At 37.3% G+C, this 19,048-nt stretch overlaps 1 protein-coding gene across 2 annotated transcripts; it reads right to left on the reverse strand.

Annotated features, from left to right (window-relative positions):
- Window positions 1–894: 894 nt before the first annotated feature.
- PUM24 (pumilio 24) lies at window positions 895–16,827 on the reverse strand. Of its 2 annotated transcripts, XM_008811977.5 has the most exons (17): window positions 16,435–16,827; window positions 15,909–15,962; window positions 15,174–15,235; window positions 15,018–15,099; window positions 14,712–14,835; window positions 14,515–14,598; window positions 12,575–12,689; window positions 9,420–9,570; window positions 9,111–9,317; window positions 8,619–8,690; window positions 6,287–6,337; window positions 6,139–6,189; window positions 5,919–6,026; window positions 5,654–5,839; window positions 1,873–1,947; window positions 1,407–1,651; window positions 895–1,308 (listed from the first exon to the last, which is right to left on the reverse strand). In XM_008811977.5, the coding sequence occupies exons 1-17, from the start codon at window positions 16,690–16,692 to the stop codon at window positions 1,185–1,187; spliced, it is 2,049 nt and encodes a 682-aa protein (XP_008810199.4). In that variant the 5' UTR covers window positions 16,693–16,827; the 3' UTR covers window positions 895–1,184. The 2 variants fall into 2 exon arrangements, with proteins under 2 accessions (XP_008810199.4, XP_088566566.2); XM_088710440.2 differs by lacking the exon at window positions 1,873–1,947.
- Window positions 16,828–19,048: the final 2,221 nt, after the last annotated feature.

Below are 19,048 nucleotides of genomic sequence, written 5' to 3' on the forward strand. Positions count from 1 at the left end.
AAACATATGCATGATTCTTCCAGGGGGATGGAACTGGTGGCATCTGCAATGATAGAAAGCAATGTATTTTCTGCAGCTTCTTTTGGCACCACACTTGTACCATTTCCGTCACAGTAGTGGCTTCTTCTTCCCGAGCCTGAAGGTCTTCATCATGCCTGTGGAGAGCATGAGAAGACTAAAGATGGCAGAGGAACTCCAAGAGATGGACATCTTTAATGGCTAACAGATGACACTCAGCTGCGGTTTTTTATGAGTGAAGCAAAAAAATGAGCTACGGCAAAACATTTTTTCTGGTCCATCTTCACCATTGTGTGGATGCTTTTATAATTTCAATTTTATTTCGTATGTACTGAAATATAACAATCAACCTGTGAATACAAGATATGCGTTGATTACTAGTAACTATAGATCCTGAGTAATTGAAGTTGCATGGAGCCAAAACAGCAATATGAGTTATAGTTGAATGTTGTTATATTTAAGTGTCCTCTACGGTCCCCGAATGCTTGGAATGAACCTATGATTGGTTTTGCTCGTGTAATTGTCTTTTGAGCTAGGAGTAAGAACAAAAACCAAACAGCGAGAAAAGCACAATTTATCTCAAAACCCCAGTTCTAGATACATTCATCGTTTACTTGGTCTGTCTCTTTTGCTTCAACAATCTATGCCCTTGATCCATATCATTGGAACATGAGTTCACTTAGTTGAACATATGGCTCCTGTACCTGGTTTTCATTCAAGTCAAAATTTAGAGCTTATAGCAATTATCCCCGGCAACTTTAATTATATGTACACTCAAAAACAACATTTCCTTGGACTTTATTTGGTAGCAGTTCGAGATAAATCTCCTACGAAAATTTTCACTCATCTGATACGAGCAAGATAGGAACAAAGAAATTATGGAGACGACTTTAGTTAATTATCATACATCAAAAACAACATTCTCTTGTACTTAGTTTGGCAGCAATTCAGGATAGTCTCTTACAAAATTTTTCACTCATCTGATATTTGATATCTAGTACCTTAATGAGCAAGATAGAAGCAAACAAAGTATGGAGTCATAGAAGCTACACGTAAATGTCTCTGAAAATTATCAAGAGCCACCAATGTCAAATTTGGTAACTCATGATATCTGTTTAATTGGTATATTCCAGTATCACCAGGTAGGAGAGACTCAATCTTCTTTCTCAACTAGCTTTATTCTCGGGGACTTTAAGGACATCGCGATCTATCAATGGCTGCATCTCAGATTTCACCATATCTTTCACCTTGGTATCAGATGACTCTAAGAATGCAGTGACCACCTTACAACTGCAGAAGCCACCAAATGAAAATTGAGTGCTGCCAATGATCTGTGGATACAAGCATATAATCAAAATTAGCAAGTCGAAATTGACGAAACATCATACCTGTGACCTTGAGCCCACATCTCACACTTTCCTTCCAATGCTATTTTCCATAGTGTGACAGCAAAGGTGGAGCAATCCAGGATAAGTTTTCTGATTGTCCTGCTGGAGTGAAAGTTCTCAAAAACATGCTCCTCTTCAGCTTCATTCATCTTAGGAAGAGCAGCCAAAGAAGCTATTGCTTTATGTAATGCGGCCAACCTATCAGCCAGAGGTTGCAAGACTCCATCAGTTCCACCAACAGCAACCTGCAAGCAAAAAAGTTCAACGTTGTTCAATAATTATAATTGATCATAATAATGCTTAAAATTTCTAATGGGAAATGTAGGTGCAATTCCAAGACTATTCAAAATTGTCTCAGAAACAATCTGTCGCCTTGTCGGCCTGAACTGTAAAGCCACAAAACTCCAAGTCTTCTTCACAGTTACAACCACATAATTGCTTAAAAAAAAGAGTAAAATGGAATAACCTCATATATTACTTCCTTGCCGAAATTTGATCGGAGTAGCTCACCAGCATTCTCAATACAAGTTGCAATGAGACTCTGCAATACAATCACCAGAAATCACTAATTTAGCTATTGGTGACACATCCCAAAGCATGTCACTCAAAAACTGAATGCAGTAATTACTAAACTTTTTCCTTTTCTTTATTTCATTTTCTTCTTTGGAATGGTGGATCTCAGAGCCCAAAATCTTTAATATATAGCAGAAATGACCAGCATGGCTGCTGGATGTCTGCCACGTGTCTCACTTAAGGAGAGCGTAAGGCTAAGCATCTTCCTTAATTTCTAAATATACCCCTCTATTAGTAAACATGCACTCCATATTCACTCCCTAATAAATGATCATGGAAAAGAAAACATAATTAAAAAGGGAGCATATTTATCAATCTATTCCAAACAAACATGATTGATGGAATCACAGCCATCCATCAAATGCTCCTGCCTGTTGAATAAATTAAATGCATCACACATGCACTCATTTTATTAATAAAACTAAAGGTGGAGACAACCTAGAGTTGAGCTTTACCACCTGCATGGAAACCTGCTTCTAGCGTGCATCATTCAATATTTGATACCATTATTTAAAAGAAAATAATACCAAATCTGCAACCTTCTGAAATTCCTTTTTTGCATTATTCCCGGAACAACATGCCAACACTGAAGTCTGATTTCTTACACTTAATGCAACTTAACCAATGACATCATCAACAATATTTGACCAGATTCATTTACTAGCCAAACACAGAAAGCAAAAATGTTGCACCATCCTGAGCAAAGAAAGACCCTATATTAAAGCTTGAGCACAGGCTATGTTACGTTCTTTCTTGATTTATCGTATTTCTTTTAAAAAATGGGCCACCTTAACATTTATGTTTGTTTCTTATCACTATTTTGATATTTATCTTTTTTTTTTCTTGATTTCTTTTTAAAAATGGGCCACCTTAAGGTCCTTGACCTTTGAGCACCAGTCTAGCACCTAGGTGCTAAGTGACCTCCCAACTGCCCTCCTGCACCTAGGCTTTTGAAGCATTGCATCCTGATGAATTTCTGACAATCATCATCTTGCTCTTTGTTAGATTGTGAAACTGTTTAAGGCCAAAATCAAGAAGCAACCCAACCTTAAAGACTTTATCTTATTCAAGGAACCAACCACTTCTTACAGCTATTTAAAAGTTCTTACTCATTCAGCTTGATTGAAAGAGCCCACATAATAGCTTTAGGCTAACATGGAAGTGATCATCCCATATAAGCTGTAAGTTACCTTTTAAGGTTTTGGAAAATCTGATATTCTTTTGAAGACTTTATCTTTCGATGCTTCCACATCCATCCACAGCAAATCAGTATTTCTTGTTCTTCCTTTAGTGATCTCATAAAAAATCCTATGTTATTATATCCTTCTAGGTTGTCTCTGTTGAGTTTTTCCACGGAGAATCGAACCTTGGCAATCCACTTAGCAACTTTTATCTTCACCGTTTAAAGAGGATGGAGATACACCATTTAACCAAAGATAGTGTTTTAAGTTTATCAAAGCTTTGAACATTCAGAAAGATGTTTCCCAACTGTTTCTCCATCTCTAAACACTTAATCTTTTGAATTAGGTTCCCTCTCAGCAATCCCAGATCTTCATCAAACTTTTCATCCGTTGACACAATAAGAAAAAACTCCACCATTCTCTCACTAAAAAGTCCTTACAACGCAACCACATTAAAAAAAATGAAGGGGTGAAAAATCTACTCATTTAGTCCATCCATCTTCAATAACACAAGTGATTTACAAGTTCTAAAGGCATCATTGTCATTTATCAGATATTTGTACACAAGATACAAGATTCTTTTCATTCTCCCTAATCCCATCAACAAACTCAAGGTCCAATATTTTAGTTTACTTCACTTTTGGGGGATAAGAACCTGATATATTGAAATCTTCTGCTAAGCACCATAAGTTATTAATCTCCCTGCCCCAAAAAAAAATCACATCCTAAAATTTTCTTGAAGCTCCACTATAAAAACAGAATAAATGTGTATACACAGGATTTTTCCCAAGTAAATCACTTTCCTTGTCTCAGATTGGAAGATTTTCTTTTGCTAATAATATTATCTACCAAATGCCATACATACCAAACAATTAGTGATGCCCCTAGAATATCTTATCCATCTTCGGGCCCCTAATTGATTTGAATTTTGAAGAATCTGATTTAAGGCATATCAAAGTTCATTTCTTGAAGGGAAGATGCATTGATGTTATACTTTGACTTCTCATTTAAAACTTTTCGACATACCCTAGAGCTCTCATATTTGCTCTATTCTCTTCAAAACCTTGTTGATACTTCCTATTTGCCTTAGCTGTGATGGTTAATCCACAAGGAAACCATAAGCTCATTTAGATGCAGGCAAATGACGCCTCGAACTACACGATCATGTCAGATTACCTAGTTTTAGGGCTGTTCAGATGTGCAGACAGCTCATCCATGGAATAAACCAAACATAGCTGTTTAAGGAGAAGTCAACTGCACAGAGAAAAAATAACAACTGAGATGGGAAATTTTAATTCCTAGAGTCCCAATTTAGAATACAGTTAATCGCCTTTCCGGAGGAATGAGACATCCTAAAATTTTAGGAAATTCAAGATCCATGAGCTTACCCAATATGCTCATTAGTCCCGTGGCATGTCAGAATTAGTCTCACATGTTGTTCATCCATCCAGTAGTATATTTATGCAACATCATAGGCTGAGATTGATCTGGGTTTAGTGATCTAGGCAGTAGTCAGAAGGAGCATATACAACCATGTAATATGATTGGGTGCAAATGATTGTTTTAGCACAAGCAGGCAGGGCTTGAAATACTAGTTTGAAGGATATAGATGCTCTGATACACATACTATGTGAATGAGCCAAATCTGGGAGAATGCATCCACTGGAGCAACTAACTTAAGATATCTACAAATAATGATACACAAAAAAACATGAACTAAGATGGTGTAGACTGCACCATTTTTCTTAATTTCCCCACTTGTTCCATAACACGATTGGTTATCAAAACCTGCATATCTAAGTATTCCTTTCAATACCTAGACCTATAAAACATAGCAACCAACTTAGTCCCACCTACTCACTAAGGCAAAATCGCTTTGTGAAACCCAAAACATTAGTTTCTTTATCAACAGTCCTGAACAACCCAAAATCCCAGAAACCCATTAACGTCAAAAAATTAGTTTTTTATCAAAATGGCTTCTATTGCCTGGATACCAAAGAACACTATCTAATTAGGCTACAAGCCTCCAATTAAGCAAAATGAAATCTTGTTAATCCACACAAAATCTTTATTGAGATTGTTCATCCATATAGAACTACATGCATGGGCTAAAGAGAAAAAAAAAACTCGTGCATCAGGACATGCCAACCAACCACCAATTAATAGCACCTTTTTTAATGTTCTAAACTCATTCCGTCTACTTCACAATAAGTTTGATTTACTGCAATGACTTAAATTAAGTTTTATGTGTTTAGAATCGAAGCTTTGATAACCATCGTATAAACTGTCTAACATCTTATCTAACCATCTTTATCACTTCATCACCTAACTTTTGTAGTATCTGATTATTTTGGTCATGGATGCATAAATCAGTAAGCTTTATAAAGCACAATGTTCAATTTTCCCTCTCCCTCCAGTGGCAGTGTATGTGAATGAACTTGTAAGTTTTAGATTTGGAATGTTGCATGCATGTAGAAGGATCCAAGACATCACCTCAGCAAGCCCACTATCCAATAGTAGTTCACGTCTCCGTACTGAAGGATCCTTCTTTCCTTCCACTGCTAACTGCACGCTCTCCCCACAAATTAAGCTATTATCATTATCAGATACTGAGGCTTTCATCTCAATCTCTGATTCCTTATCTGGGCCTGCTTCAGCAAGAGCTTCTTGCCCTTCAACCTGAAATGAAAATGTAAGGTTTAAACTTATTCTTACACCCTGTTAGATTGAATTGCATAAATTGCAAACAAAAAAATACCTTTGTGCAGAGGGAAGGAACAGATAAATTTAGACAAGCCAGGTCAGCTGGACTAAGATAGCGTGAGCACAGTGGATGGAGCAGTTGCAATAATGGGCGTCTTCCATTCTGAAGGTCCGCAGAAGAATTATTTTGTTATTCTATGAATACGCACCCTTTGAATTTGCCAGAAGAAATATCAAGGAAATAAGAAACAACCAGTGATATTACAATCTGCTACCTTATCTAATACTAGTTCCTTCAGCACTGTTTGCAGCTCACGAATTACAATCTGATAAATAATATTCAGATATGTTGAGATAAGTGTCACCAGGTTGAATGTAATAAATTATACAACATTTATACTAATCAAACAACAAGGCACTGACCTTCGTTACAAGCTTTGTATCATCAACCACTGAAAGGATGCAGATGAGCAGCTAGAAAATCAAAATAATGTAAATCAGTACTGATCCTAAGGATAATACACACGATAGCATTCGTTTAACTTGGTTAGAAATGACTTGAAATGTAAGGATCATAGAAGCTCAGAGAAGATACATAGAATAATCTTCTGACAGTTCTTGTTCAATCACTGAAATCATAAGACGAGCCAAAGGCTCACTATGCTATAGAATATTAACAAAAAGAATTTATCCAAAACTAACAAACTAGTAATAAAACTTCTAAAAGCAAGTTAGATCAGTAATTGGAAGGGAAAAAGCAGCATGGAACTTCTGTAATAACTTACTTCATAAGTTAATAAAGGAAGGGAAAAAAAAGCAGCATCCTGTAATTGGAAGATTGAGAATACATGGAACTTCTAGGTGTCCAAAGGTGACCAAAAATCTAACTTGGATGTAAAAATTATATATGTTAAAAGAAAACATATAATAATTGTCAAAAAGCATAAAATCCAAATCACAGCAAACATTTGTCGACATTGCTATGCATTAACCATTTAAACTTTCAAAGTGTTGTATGTTAATATTCATTTTGTTTTAGTATACCATATGCCAAAAATGGAAGGTGCAAATGGAAAAAAGGGGGAAAACATGTGTGCTAAGAAAAATATGATAGGGATTCCCAGAAAATAAAGAGTTTGGGACAAACGTAGACTATTTTAGATGGATTTGTAGTAAATTTTAGATAAAGCACAATAAAATTACATGCTTTACTGATATAGACAGTCGATAAGTTCAATTTTATAATCTAGTATGTGCATGCTGGTGGTGATAAACACAACTAAAAGCTGACCACAAATTTCATACATCTATTAATAATCAAACTCACAATTAGCAGCACAAAAAGTGGTATATAATGTAGTAAAACGAAACAACTTTATCATTCAAATCACAGAACAAGATGAGATGCTTATGGTTGTCATATGCAATAAGCGATGCCAACAACTATTGATTCCAAAAGTAATACATAGTCACAAAACTCCAAAAAATGAACTCGCCACAAACTTCATCAAAAGCATTTTTCACTAAAGAACATCCGCTAACAAGAAAAAAAAACCTAAGCACAAAATATAAATCTGGCAAAAAATTGTTGAGATGAGTTCTTAATGAAAGAAGAATAGTATTGAAACAAGCAAGGTTCGCCGAACTAGTACCAGGATGCATACCATCCAGTTATCGATTCGCCACAGTACGGGTATGTTCCATGCCGTTCTACAGCATACTGAAACAAGGAGGGGGAGAGGGAGGAGAGAGAGGAAGAGAGGGAGGGAGGGAGAGGGAGAAAGGAGGGAGGCTTCACTGCAAAGGCTCCACGTTGAAGAGGGGGGATCGTTCGACACACAGAGAGAGAGAGAGAGAACAAAGAAGAGAGCCTTGAAGGCTTGCCAACGAGGGTTTCACGTCGACGAAGGTTACCATGAGGGTTTCACGTCGAAGAGGGTTACCACAAACTTGAAGGCTTTGTGTCATCCAATGGAGAGACAGAGAGCGAAGAGAGAGCCTCGAAGGCTCTTGAATCATTGAACCGTGTTGGACAAGAGGGTTATTAAGTGAACCAAGTGATGTGGCTAAACCGTTCAAACTTGGCATCGATTTAGTTTGGTTCGAGCCGAACTACCTGGTTAGGGTCAGTTCAGCATCACCGGAAACAAGTGCCTTAAACGAAGCATAGTTGTACCAACTAAGGATATAATATGTAAAACCCTTATGATAATCAAATGTTGAGATGCAAATTGATCAGGTCGAGCTAACCTAAACCTACTTAAATGTCAGTCAAATACAAGAATCTTTTTGTAAACACATTAGAACTTGGGTTTAAAATTAATAGATATGACCCTAGGTCTGATCTTAATAGGATTCTGATTCTGATGAAGCTGGATTCTGCAGCAACCCTACCTGTATGCTGATAAACACTGATACTCAATCATGTATTACTATATTTTTCCCCCATACTCATCAAATTCTATGCAAATTGAGACAGAGAGCCATTAAAACCTTTAAAAAAGTTAAGAAAATTAAAAAGAAAAAGCATTCGTGAGGCAAAGTGGTGTTGTGATTAAAAAAAAAAGTAGCAAAAATTATCATGGTGGTACAATAAGCAAAAAAAAAAAAATGAAAAAATATACAATTAGCACGCATCCGCAGAGAGAGAGAGAGAGAGATATAATAAGATCATATGTTCTGAGATAACTAATCATGATCAGAGTTCAAAAGTCAAGAATACTTGTTCCTACAGAGTTGAGGAAGGAGTACTTACAAGACTCCCATACTGTTCAAGAGCTAGCTTTCTAGTGTTTCCCTTCATGCCTTTAATTATCTTCTTTCTTTCCTGAAAGCAGATGATATTAAAAATATTTTAGAGACAAAATGAGTCACAACATTGTTTCAATTAATATTCTATATGCATATGACAAACCATGAGCATAGATCAGCACAAAAACTGCATAATGAAAATCAAGAAAAGCATATCGCTTCTGGATGACAATAAGTACATTTTTTGAAATAATGAGTTCAAACATTGGAATACAAATTAACCATCATCCTGAGAATTAGAATAAGGCTATGTAGGTGCCGTGAGTAAAGATACTCAATGACCTACAAGATTTTGAAAGATACCACATCATAAAGTATATCGAAATTGCTGATTTGTTATTATCAACAAGCACCTTGACAATTTAATTATTAAGTGAAATATTAGAATGAAAGACAATGTCAATAACATTGTTCACAATAAAATTCTTGTACAGACCTTTGCACTCCCATGCTTCACGCAGAGGATCCCAACCTTCAATCCATCTCTTGTACGCATCATTCGAACAAGAAGTGGTAGTTGCAACTTTTTCTTTTTATTTTTCATTTTTTTGGGTAACTGTGGAACTGGTTGGCTCTCATCTGCAGCAGATGAGTCTTGCACAAGAAGTGGTATTAACTGTTGAATCACGTCTGCGGCAGAGGACTTTAAACAAAATCAAATCAGACAAGACATAGCAGCACCTGCTGTCATAGACAAAACACATACTGGATCTAAAGGTAGTGAATTAAACATGGTTAACATTACCCTGTCAGCTATTGTGAAGTACTCCACTAATGCAGTGTGTATGATAGAATAATCAACAATTCCTTTTTCCAAAAGTGGCTGAATTACAGTAGTCATGTGCTGTAACACTGACGATTTCTGCAGTCCAAGTTTAGAGATTATATCTACCAACCTGATAAAATGTGAAAGGTGACATGTTAGCTCAGATGAAAACACACTCATATTCTGTGATTGAATTTCCAAATGAAACCAAAAACATTTATCACAAAAAAAAGAATAACACTTATATATATATATATATATATATATATATATATATATATATATATATATAGTTCATTGGTTGCAGATGAAAATTGCAATTTTAAATTGAATTCATGTTACGAGTAGGAGAATGCTTCTTGGACCTCAGGTTCAGATAACCCAGTAATGTGGCATTTTTCTATTGGTCAAGGCCTGACAAGTTCCTACTTGTCAGACATATCTTACTGAGACCAGACAGGTGAAGGGGCACCAAGCCTAGGGTCACAAGTGAATATTGTGGTCCAACCAGCATTACATTAAACGAACGTTAAATCAGAGGATAGAAAAATGAAACATTGGTGACTTAATGCTCCAACTATAAGAGTAGTGGTAACTAAAGATGTTGCTTCATTCTTCTCTCAACATGATTCAGATACCCACCATCACCATCATAAAAGACCAGGACAGCCTAATGTCACGCCTCAGCAATCAACCAACACACTGCCACAGCCATCGACAACCAGAGAACATCATACCTAAAATTTTCCAGCACCATTGTACCAGCATTACTATGCCAGCATGAAACAACATTATACCTCTCATCAACTAGAGTTCATAATCTCCACTACAAATCCAATCACAACCACAAACCATAACCACCGGAATCCGTACACTCACCACTTTATGAAACCAATTGAATTATTGATATCACGACAAATCATCAGTTGTCATTGCCAATAATATTTCATCATTATAATATTACATTTCACTTTTTATCACCTCGAAGAAATTTACACCTTTAAAGAAATTTACACTCTATCTTTTTGATATCGTGTAGCTCTCAAGAAGAAAGTACAAAATGTGACAAGTAGCTCAATGAAAGAGAAAAGAGAGTATTTTAAACCAGTCCCATTTACATTCATAATGTTTTTCATCTAAAAGGATAAATTTCCTAGATCAACTCAACTACGGTTTTTCCAAAACAATTACAGCTCAGAACCGCATTTCTTTTCCTTGTATTTATGTTTATATTTTTTGAATATATATTTTATAAAGTCCAGTTTGATTAAGGTTATATTTATCCCTATATGTAAGTTTCATCCTTGGGTTAACTTTTTCTTCTTGATTGCATATTTAATTTTCTACCAAGATCAACTTGGATAGGACTATAAAGCATTTGGTTTATCTATGGGATAAGAATCATTGAAAGAAAAATTCTTTCTAAATGACAAGTTTGCCTTACATTTTCATCCACCATTTAGGTTTAGATACTCTACTCAACTCAACTAAGCCTTTAATCCCAAACTAGTTCGGTCGGCTCCATGAGTCCTTTTCCTTCATTCCGCTCCATTTAGGACCACACTTTCTAAAAGATGTAGAGATATCAAATTCTTCCTACTCCATCCCATGTGATTTTTGATCTATCTCTACCCCTCTTTCCTCTTATAAGATAAAATCACCCATTCATACTTTGTGCATCCCCTAGCCTACATTGTTTATGTCCAAAGCATCTAAGTTGTCCTTCTCTCAATTTGTCCTTAATTGGTGCTATCTCTACTTTTTTTTACAAATGATTTCATTTCTTCTTCTATCTTTTCTTATATTACGATAGACCACCCTCATCTTATGCACATGTTGTTTTCTAACAATCCAACAGTTTATACCATAAAACATAGCCAGTCGTATCGCTGATCTATAATTTTTTTCATTCAACTTGGCAGGTATCCTATGATCACATAATATCTCAATTGCACTTCTCTATTTTATCCAACCTGCTTTAATCATATGGATAACATTCCCTTCAATCTCCCCTAATGAATAATTGATCCTAAATACTAAAATGATAGCTTTCAGGAATCCTATGGATCACTCCACATTAATCTCTATTTCTAATTTTATTAAACTTCATTCCATGTATTCTGTCTTGGTTCTTCTTAACCTAAAACCCTTATATTTTAATGCACTCCTCCATAATTCCAACTTATGATTCGCCTTGACCTTAGTTTCATCCACTAAGGCTATATCATCCATATATCTAAACATTTTAGGTTTAGATATATGGCTAAATACGGTGGACAAAGACATGGCCAGCCCTTATATAGGCTAAAGTATTTTTGTTCACAAGACTTCAACATAGAGGTAGACTTGGGTACAACTTTCCAACACTAAATAAATAGCAAAATCCAATTCAACCAATGAAAATTTTTAATCACAAGAATTCCTTCTTGCATTGCATATGCTATATAATGTATGGCTTTTTCTGTAAATACACAAGTGACTTTCTCCATAAAATATGGACACCATATGACAAGCCTAGCAAAGTTACCTTCCCCATGCCCTAATCATCAATATACAATCACAAAAAAAAAAGCTCCTCCAGATATATTATTCAATGAGTTTCTGCACAATTTTATGCTTTGGAAGTTATATGCTGACTGTTTTCTAGTTATGTATTACCAAGATTAAGATGGTGCACCACCATTACACCCAAAAACAGTATAATATAAAGGATTAAGGCCAACACCTCTACTGAACATTGATACATTTCCCTTGGTTTCAAGAAGAATAGGAGACTGGAAGACTAAAAGTAAATGGCGGCAAGAATATGCCAAAGAACTGAGGCCATGGAAGTTTTGAAAAGTGTAGTAGAGATTGGAGGCATTGCAGCACCCATGGTACAGCAAAATAATAGTACTAAACAGTATACTATGAAAAAAGGCATTACTAAATGAACAGCAACCCAGCAAGAAATAAGGGGGCAGATCATACAACATGTCCATGATCCTGGCCAAATGCCATATCACATTATCCTTGCGGAAAACATGTAAGCCATAAGAAAGCAAGATAATTTGCATATAACAGAAGGATGATGGATGGTAAATGCAAGCATTAAAAAGCAGAGAGCACCTGAAGAATCATGTTTGTCTCCTTACCTGCCTGAATTTGTTAGGGTCAGGTCCTTAAATAGCTGAAGCTCTGCAGAGTACATTTCCATCAAAAGACTCTGTTTTTGAGACCCGTTTGCCAGATGGTATACATGTTCAATGACTAGAAAAAGAAACAAGATTCATTTTAAAAAGTACCTAAATCTGATTCAATATCAGAGGTTCAAACATATAAGAAATCAGCATACACTATTTTAAATGCACGATGGAGAGTTTCTATATGGTACCTAATAAGAAGAAAAGGCTATCTTTTGAGTAAGGAAACAAGGAAGGTGCAACAAAATTTTCATGAACAACAACCTTCAAACAGCACATAAGCTTGACAAAAAAAAATAGTACATTCTTAAATTAGCTCCAATTTCTCCTAGATTGTTCAGCTTTTTATATGTAACCCAGCAGTTGCACGTGCATATGATGAGTATGAAAAGTATCATCACAGGTGCAACTCGAGCCAAGCATATGCTTCAAGTCGGACAAGGCCAATATGTACTTGGTTTGGGTTTGGCTAGGCAAGCAATAGCATGTTTGGGTTTAGGTTGGCAAGCATTAACAGGATTTCAACTCAAGTTCAGTTGAAACTATTTAAGCATGCAACACAACCAACTCCACATGGAAGAAATCCTAAAAGGACCCAAATTATATATTGAGAGTATTACATAAAACCACAAATAAAATGATACCTTTACATGCATGCTTTACTCAAACTAGCCTAACAGAGCCTAGGGTATTTGTGTTGAAGATAATGGAGTCAAGTCAAGCTTAAAGTCATGCATTCAAATTCCTTTTAAGGGTGAGGCAGAGCAGGGCTGATACCAATGGTTGCCGAATCGATCAAAACCGAGCCATTCAGCCCATACTCAACTGAATGATGCTGAGTTGGGACAGTTCATCAGATTGGATTGATTTGGTTCCCTCCCCCGTTCAATGAATCAAGAGCCTTTGAGGGCTCTCTCGTTCGCTCTCTCTCCTCTCCAACTGCTCGCACCCTCCTCTTCAACATCGGAAGCCGTCATCAGTAAGCCTCCCCTCTATCTCTCTTCTTCTCTATCTCTCTCTTTCTCGAAGGCTAGGGTTTCTTCTCACCGAGCAATCAAGGAGAAGAAATCCCTCATATTCTCCAAGCCCCCGCGGTGGAGTGCTCAAAAGCCTCGCCTAATTGAAAAGAAGCCCCTCCTCTCTCTCTCTCTCTCTCCCTCCCTCCGCCGAATGCCACTTCTCCCCACTCTTCAATGCCGTGAACCCATTGTCGGTAAGCCTCCCCCCTCTCTCCCCCCTTCCTCTCTCCCTCTCCCTCCTTCCCTCTCTCTCACTTTCTCCCTCTCCCCTCCTCTTTGTTATGGTACGCCTCGACATGGTACAGTACATATCCATACTGTTCCGAACCAGTCACCAACCGGTATAACCCCCTATAGCGGTCCCACAAACCTTGTTTGATACATTATTGGTCACAAGTTGTTCAACCTTGAACGATCATATTAAGCTTTTATGCATCCTATTCTTTAGCATAAACCATTTAACCATTGAATATGAACATCGGCATCACGTGCAAAAATGAAGCAACATTGATGCACCGGCAAGCCCAAGTTTTCACATGCCGAAAGCATTAATTTTCTTATAATTTTTACCCAAAGTATGATGAATAACGTGCACACGCAGAAATCTGGCACTGACTTCTACACAAGCATAATAAGTACAGATAAAAAAAAATTGCAGATGTTCCTGTGTGCTTCTAAAACATGTTTCTTGCAGGAAGTTTATCAGGGATCTTCTTTCAGTTCCATTGAGTTTAATTGCAATTATTGATTATCAGTCCTGTCTTCTGATTAGAATAACCAAATAGCACTAAGCAATGACATAGTGATAGCATCAGAAAACTGTGTCGTACTAGATTGCTTAAGCTAAACAATTTCCACAGTTTTATTACATGCCTGCAGATCCTACTGTATGTCGAAGAAGAGAAGCAACATGCCCATGGAGAGAGGAGATGAACCATTCCAATTGTTTCTTTGTGGCTGCAAAACAAACAGGAAGGAATTTCATACAAATTAAGAAACAAAAAAAAGGGCAAAAGACTTTCAAATGACCTTGTCATTAAGTATTTCCACATGCAGGTTATGAGGCGTACCAGTGTCTAAAAGTTTCTTTACAAGGTGAACCGCATATTTCTTGCGTGAAAGAGTAAGAAAATGAGGTCGGAGAGCCTCAAAAACAGTATCTCTTTCTGCTTGACAACAGTACTTAACACATGTCTGATAAACAGTGCAATATTCATCAGCAAAGAATCACACATCGGCAAGGAACATCATAATTACAATCATAGAGTTACAATCATAAGTTATCCCACCCTATACAAACATGGAGAACAACCAATAACTCATTGTCCAAAATTTTGCAAAGTGGAAAAAAACCCTGAGTACAAAATTGAACTCACTTGAAGAACACGCGCAGAGACATGAGAACCCACGATATCTAGAACCTTTCCATTCATCTTCTTCAGAGTTTCAGTTACCAACCTACAGATTTGTTAACCTTGTCAAAAGAGAAGGTAACAATTGAACATAAATAACTAACCAAGAAAAAAACATACTTGGATCTGTCCTCTTTCTGTATATTGTAACATCTCATTTTTTCCCATAATGAAGCAAGCTCCTGTTACATGTGTTAAAAGAGGTTAGCTTTTTCAGACTTTGATCTAGTTCATCATTAGAATAATCAGGCTACACTAAAGATAATTAATGCAGCATATTATGTCTCTGAAAATGTTTGGAATTTTTTTCTACAAATTGTATTACAAACAAAACATACTTTTATATGTGGAACTTGAGCATGAGAGCCGCAAGCAGTGAACATCATGAACAAAAACAAGAAAAACAGCATGTATCGCTGCAAGGATGGCAGTAACACGTTAAAGTGTGTATATGCATAACCACAAATGCCACGAGGAGAGTATGCTCTCACAGATAAACAAACACTGCATGAATGACTGATAATATGTTATTTACCTACGCCTAATGTTCAAAATTTATAACATATACAGTACTGGATTTCATAGATTATTGCGACTGCTAGAAACTTAAAATCTAGATGTAATTATTTAACAGGCTGATTAATTGTTCCATGCTGCACTCTCAAAAATCTATCAAAACCATATGCCAAAATGGGGGGGAAAGAGCAAAGGAAGTTGAGAAGCAAACCAACCAAACTTTGCATGAAATTTTGAAATAACGCATGGAGATTAACATGCATCCCTGATTGTAACTAAATCATGATAACAACATGGGTAAACGGATTCCAAAATAAAATTGGGTGCAATCAATATTACTTTCTCGAGACTGTAATTTGGTTTCCTCTTCTTCTTCCTTGTCTCTGCCATGTCCTGCAACCAAAACATCAAAACCCAATTAGTATCTGATCCTCCTTAAACACAAGATGTTAAACTCCATTTAGTTCCAGCAGTGCATCATCTTAAAAACAGAAAATACATAAAAAAACTAAGGAAATGAAACACCCCCAACACCCAGCTCATATTCCACGGCTAAAATTCTTGCTCGCCATGAAACTAACAATTCCAACATTCTCCCATAGCTAATTAAATTTTTCACATTGGTTTCCCAAAAAAACGAAAAATAGTTAGAAACCACTTTCTCTCGAGAATCAGCATTCCTTGACGAAATACCAAAAATAGTAAATAAATGGGGCATTTTTTTTCCCTTCTCCAACAGCATCACTTGATCAGAGATTAAGAGGAAACGATGGTATTCGGTTAGAAATATCGATGCCAACGAAATCCACTTGAATCCAATATAGAAATAAGCCATAAAGCAACAGACTCAGATCGAGGAAGAGACCTTAGCAGCCAAGCGACGCTCCTTGGGGGTATTGGGTTTCTTCTTCGGCCGAAAAGCGGCCGATTTCTCCGGCTCGGCAAGCTTAACCGACTTCGCTTTGAGGGCCTTCGGAGGCTTGTCGGAGCCCGTCGCCTGGAGCTTCGCGGGCTTGGACAAAGCCTTCTTGCGGTGCTTCGGATCAGGCTTCTCCCCTCCGTTCACCAAAGAGAGGTCGCGCTTCCTCTTCTTCAATCCACCGAGCTCCTCCATAGCCGCCATAGGCAAGAAGAGAACAGAAGAGATCCGAGACTCCTCTCGGTGTCGAGGCGAGGGTTTTGGGAAGCGGAAGACTCGCCTAGCTGTTTTCCTGCGAGGGTTTTAGGGAGGCTGCTTAAGTTGGGAACACATTAGGGATCACCAGGGATCAGACGCATCATCAGCCGTTTGATATATAGGGTTTAACAGGGTCCGTTGGACCAGAAATTATTATTTTCATAGGTTTATTTTATGCTCAGTTTTTTTTTTTTTTTTTTAAGGCAGGCGGATCATACTTGACGAGTACAGATGCACCCAATAAAATCAAAAAATAAAATACCTCGGAGTGCCAAGGGCAACTCCTCATCTCCAGCCCACAGGATACTATCGGAATGACTGGCTACATAAGCAGTCACCCAATCCACAGCCCCATTAGCTTCACGGAAAATATGTTTGGCATGAAAGGTCCTCCATCCCTCACCATTGCCCAGATATCTCGGAGCAAAGGATGGACGCAACCATTATCCCTTGGGCCCCTCTGGATCCAACTGATGATCGTGGCCGAGTCCCCCTTCAGGACGATGGAATTGGCCCGTAAAACACACTGGGCATAATAAACACCCGAAACTGATATGTCAAAGAGTTAACTATCCCTACAGCCACGACCCTAACAGATGGGTCCCAAATAACAAAACCTGCGTCGCCCATCGTATCTCCGTCCAAGACAGACCCATTGAAGTTGACCTTGAAGCAACTCGGAGGTGGAGGCTCCCAGGTGAAAAATACCGTACAAGATACTATCAAGCAAAATGGAAACCCAGATGTCCTAAGCTGTCAAGGTTCCTTCGATAGGTATGATGTGATTGAGCTTCACCGCCTGCACATGGGCACTCTCCACCATAAATTTGGACGACATACTGCGTTCGCCAAAAGTTTGAGCATTCCTAGCCAGCCAGATCTGGTAGAACGTGCAAATCGCTCAAGCCGCCTTCTGGCGAAGCAGTAGGGACTTTGAACATTGGCGCATGGCCCGTAAAAACTGGTCCCTCTGACCCCGAACCTCTTGCGAGATCCCTGCTAGTCGCCCGAGCCCATGTTATTGTTGGGATGGATACAAAACACATCAAAAGAAAAAAAAGGAATAGAAAGAATAAAAAGAAAATAGAGTTCTTAGGTTGGTCAGTGAACAATTAGGGCTCCCTAATAATTTAGGTGCTATGAAATCGATGTCATTTTCATGTCACCTAGAAGTGCCAAGACAACTAAAGTGATCATTTATTTGTAAACATTGCACAAGGTTGGTCTGATTGCGGATAATAAGGCTTTGTAATATTTTAAGTAGTATGAGATTAAAGTCTTTTTTATGTCATCTGAAAGTGTGAAATGACTAAAAAAGTTATTTATTAATAAAGATAGGATATAAAGAGAGAAATATTTTTTATGTCTTCATCCTAAGCTGATTGCCGTGTTATAGTCTTATAGATTGTACTATCGTGCAATGTTATCATGATATATGTGGATAAATATGATTTAAATCCAAACAAAAAAAGGGTATCCTACTTTATCCTAGCTCATCTTGGAATTGTTATATTTATCAAGGATAGTCACGATTTATGCCTGAATTGCTTATCTTGCTTCCAAATTAGGTTGGAGTTCCTAAGTCTAAGGTCACAATTTATGCTTGACCCATATATCTAAACTTTTTGAATATGCACTAAGAAAGCAAACAAGATTTGGATCAAGCTACTTTAGATTTGGCAAGTCCCTTGAACCTAAATCTAAGAATCAAAGCTGAGTTTGGAGATGTGGATTAGTTGAAGACTTGTCACTGATAAGCAGAAAATTGCTTTCAAAGCAAACTAACTCCAAAGAAATTGACATGAGCATGCAAAGGCAATCATGAACTAAGCCATATCTTGATAGATGCGGATCTGCGCAGCTTCAAAAGAATCCACTGCATCTCATTATCCTTCACAAAACAAATGGAAATTACTGGTTTTAGTCTCGGCTAATATACCATCAAGAATCTAGATCTGAGTAATTTGAAACCGAGATAAATCTTCCTCCATCCTCTCTCCCTCTTAAAAGAAAAGGAGGATTAGCAACCTTGGGGGGGAAAGTTTAGAGGAAGTGATTAAGATGCCATGGACCAGGAAGCTCCTTTTCTGCATGGATGGATTGAAAACCATCTATGAAGCAAGTGAATCAATGTTGGTAGGTAAATTATTCAATTATAAGCAAAGCAACAGCCAAGTTCCTTATCATTGTAGGGGTAAGATTGAAGGGTGGCGCAGGAAAGCAAGGTAATTAACTCATAACTCCACTATATGGGCTTGACAAATGACATGATGGGGACAACTAAGAATATCTCAACTTTTTT

Source organism: Phoenix dactylifera, chromosome 14 (assembly GCF_051530095.1).
Source record: "Phoenix dactylifera cultivar Ajwa chromosome 14, Ajwa_hap1_PhDact_Kaust_v1.1, whole genome shotgun sequence".
Classification (NCBI taxonomy): domain Eukaryota; kingdom Viridiplantae; phylum Streptophyta; class Magnoliopsida; order Arecales; family Arecaceae; genus Phoenix; species Phoenix dactylifera.

Bases quoted from the DNA above. Each gene is read 5' to 3' on its own strand.
- PUM24 (XM_008811977.5), bottom strand. From the start codon at position 16,692: ATGGCGGCTATGGAGGAGCTCGGTGGATTGAAGAAGAGGAAGCGCGAC. The intron at 15,236-15,908 runs GTAATATTGATT...CACATGTAACAG, and splicing joins CAAATTACAGTCTCGAGAAA to GAGCTTGCTTCATTATGGGA. The intron at 1,652-1,872 runs GTTATTCCATTT...TTTTGCTTGCAG, and splicing joins GCAAGGAAGTAATATATGAG to GTTGCTGTTGGTGGAACTGA.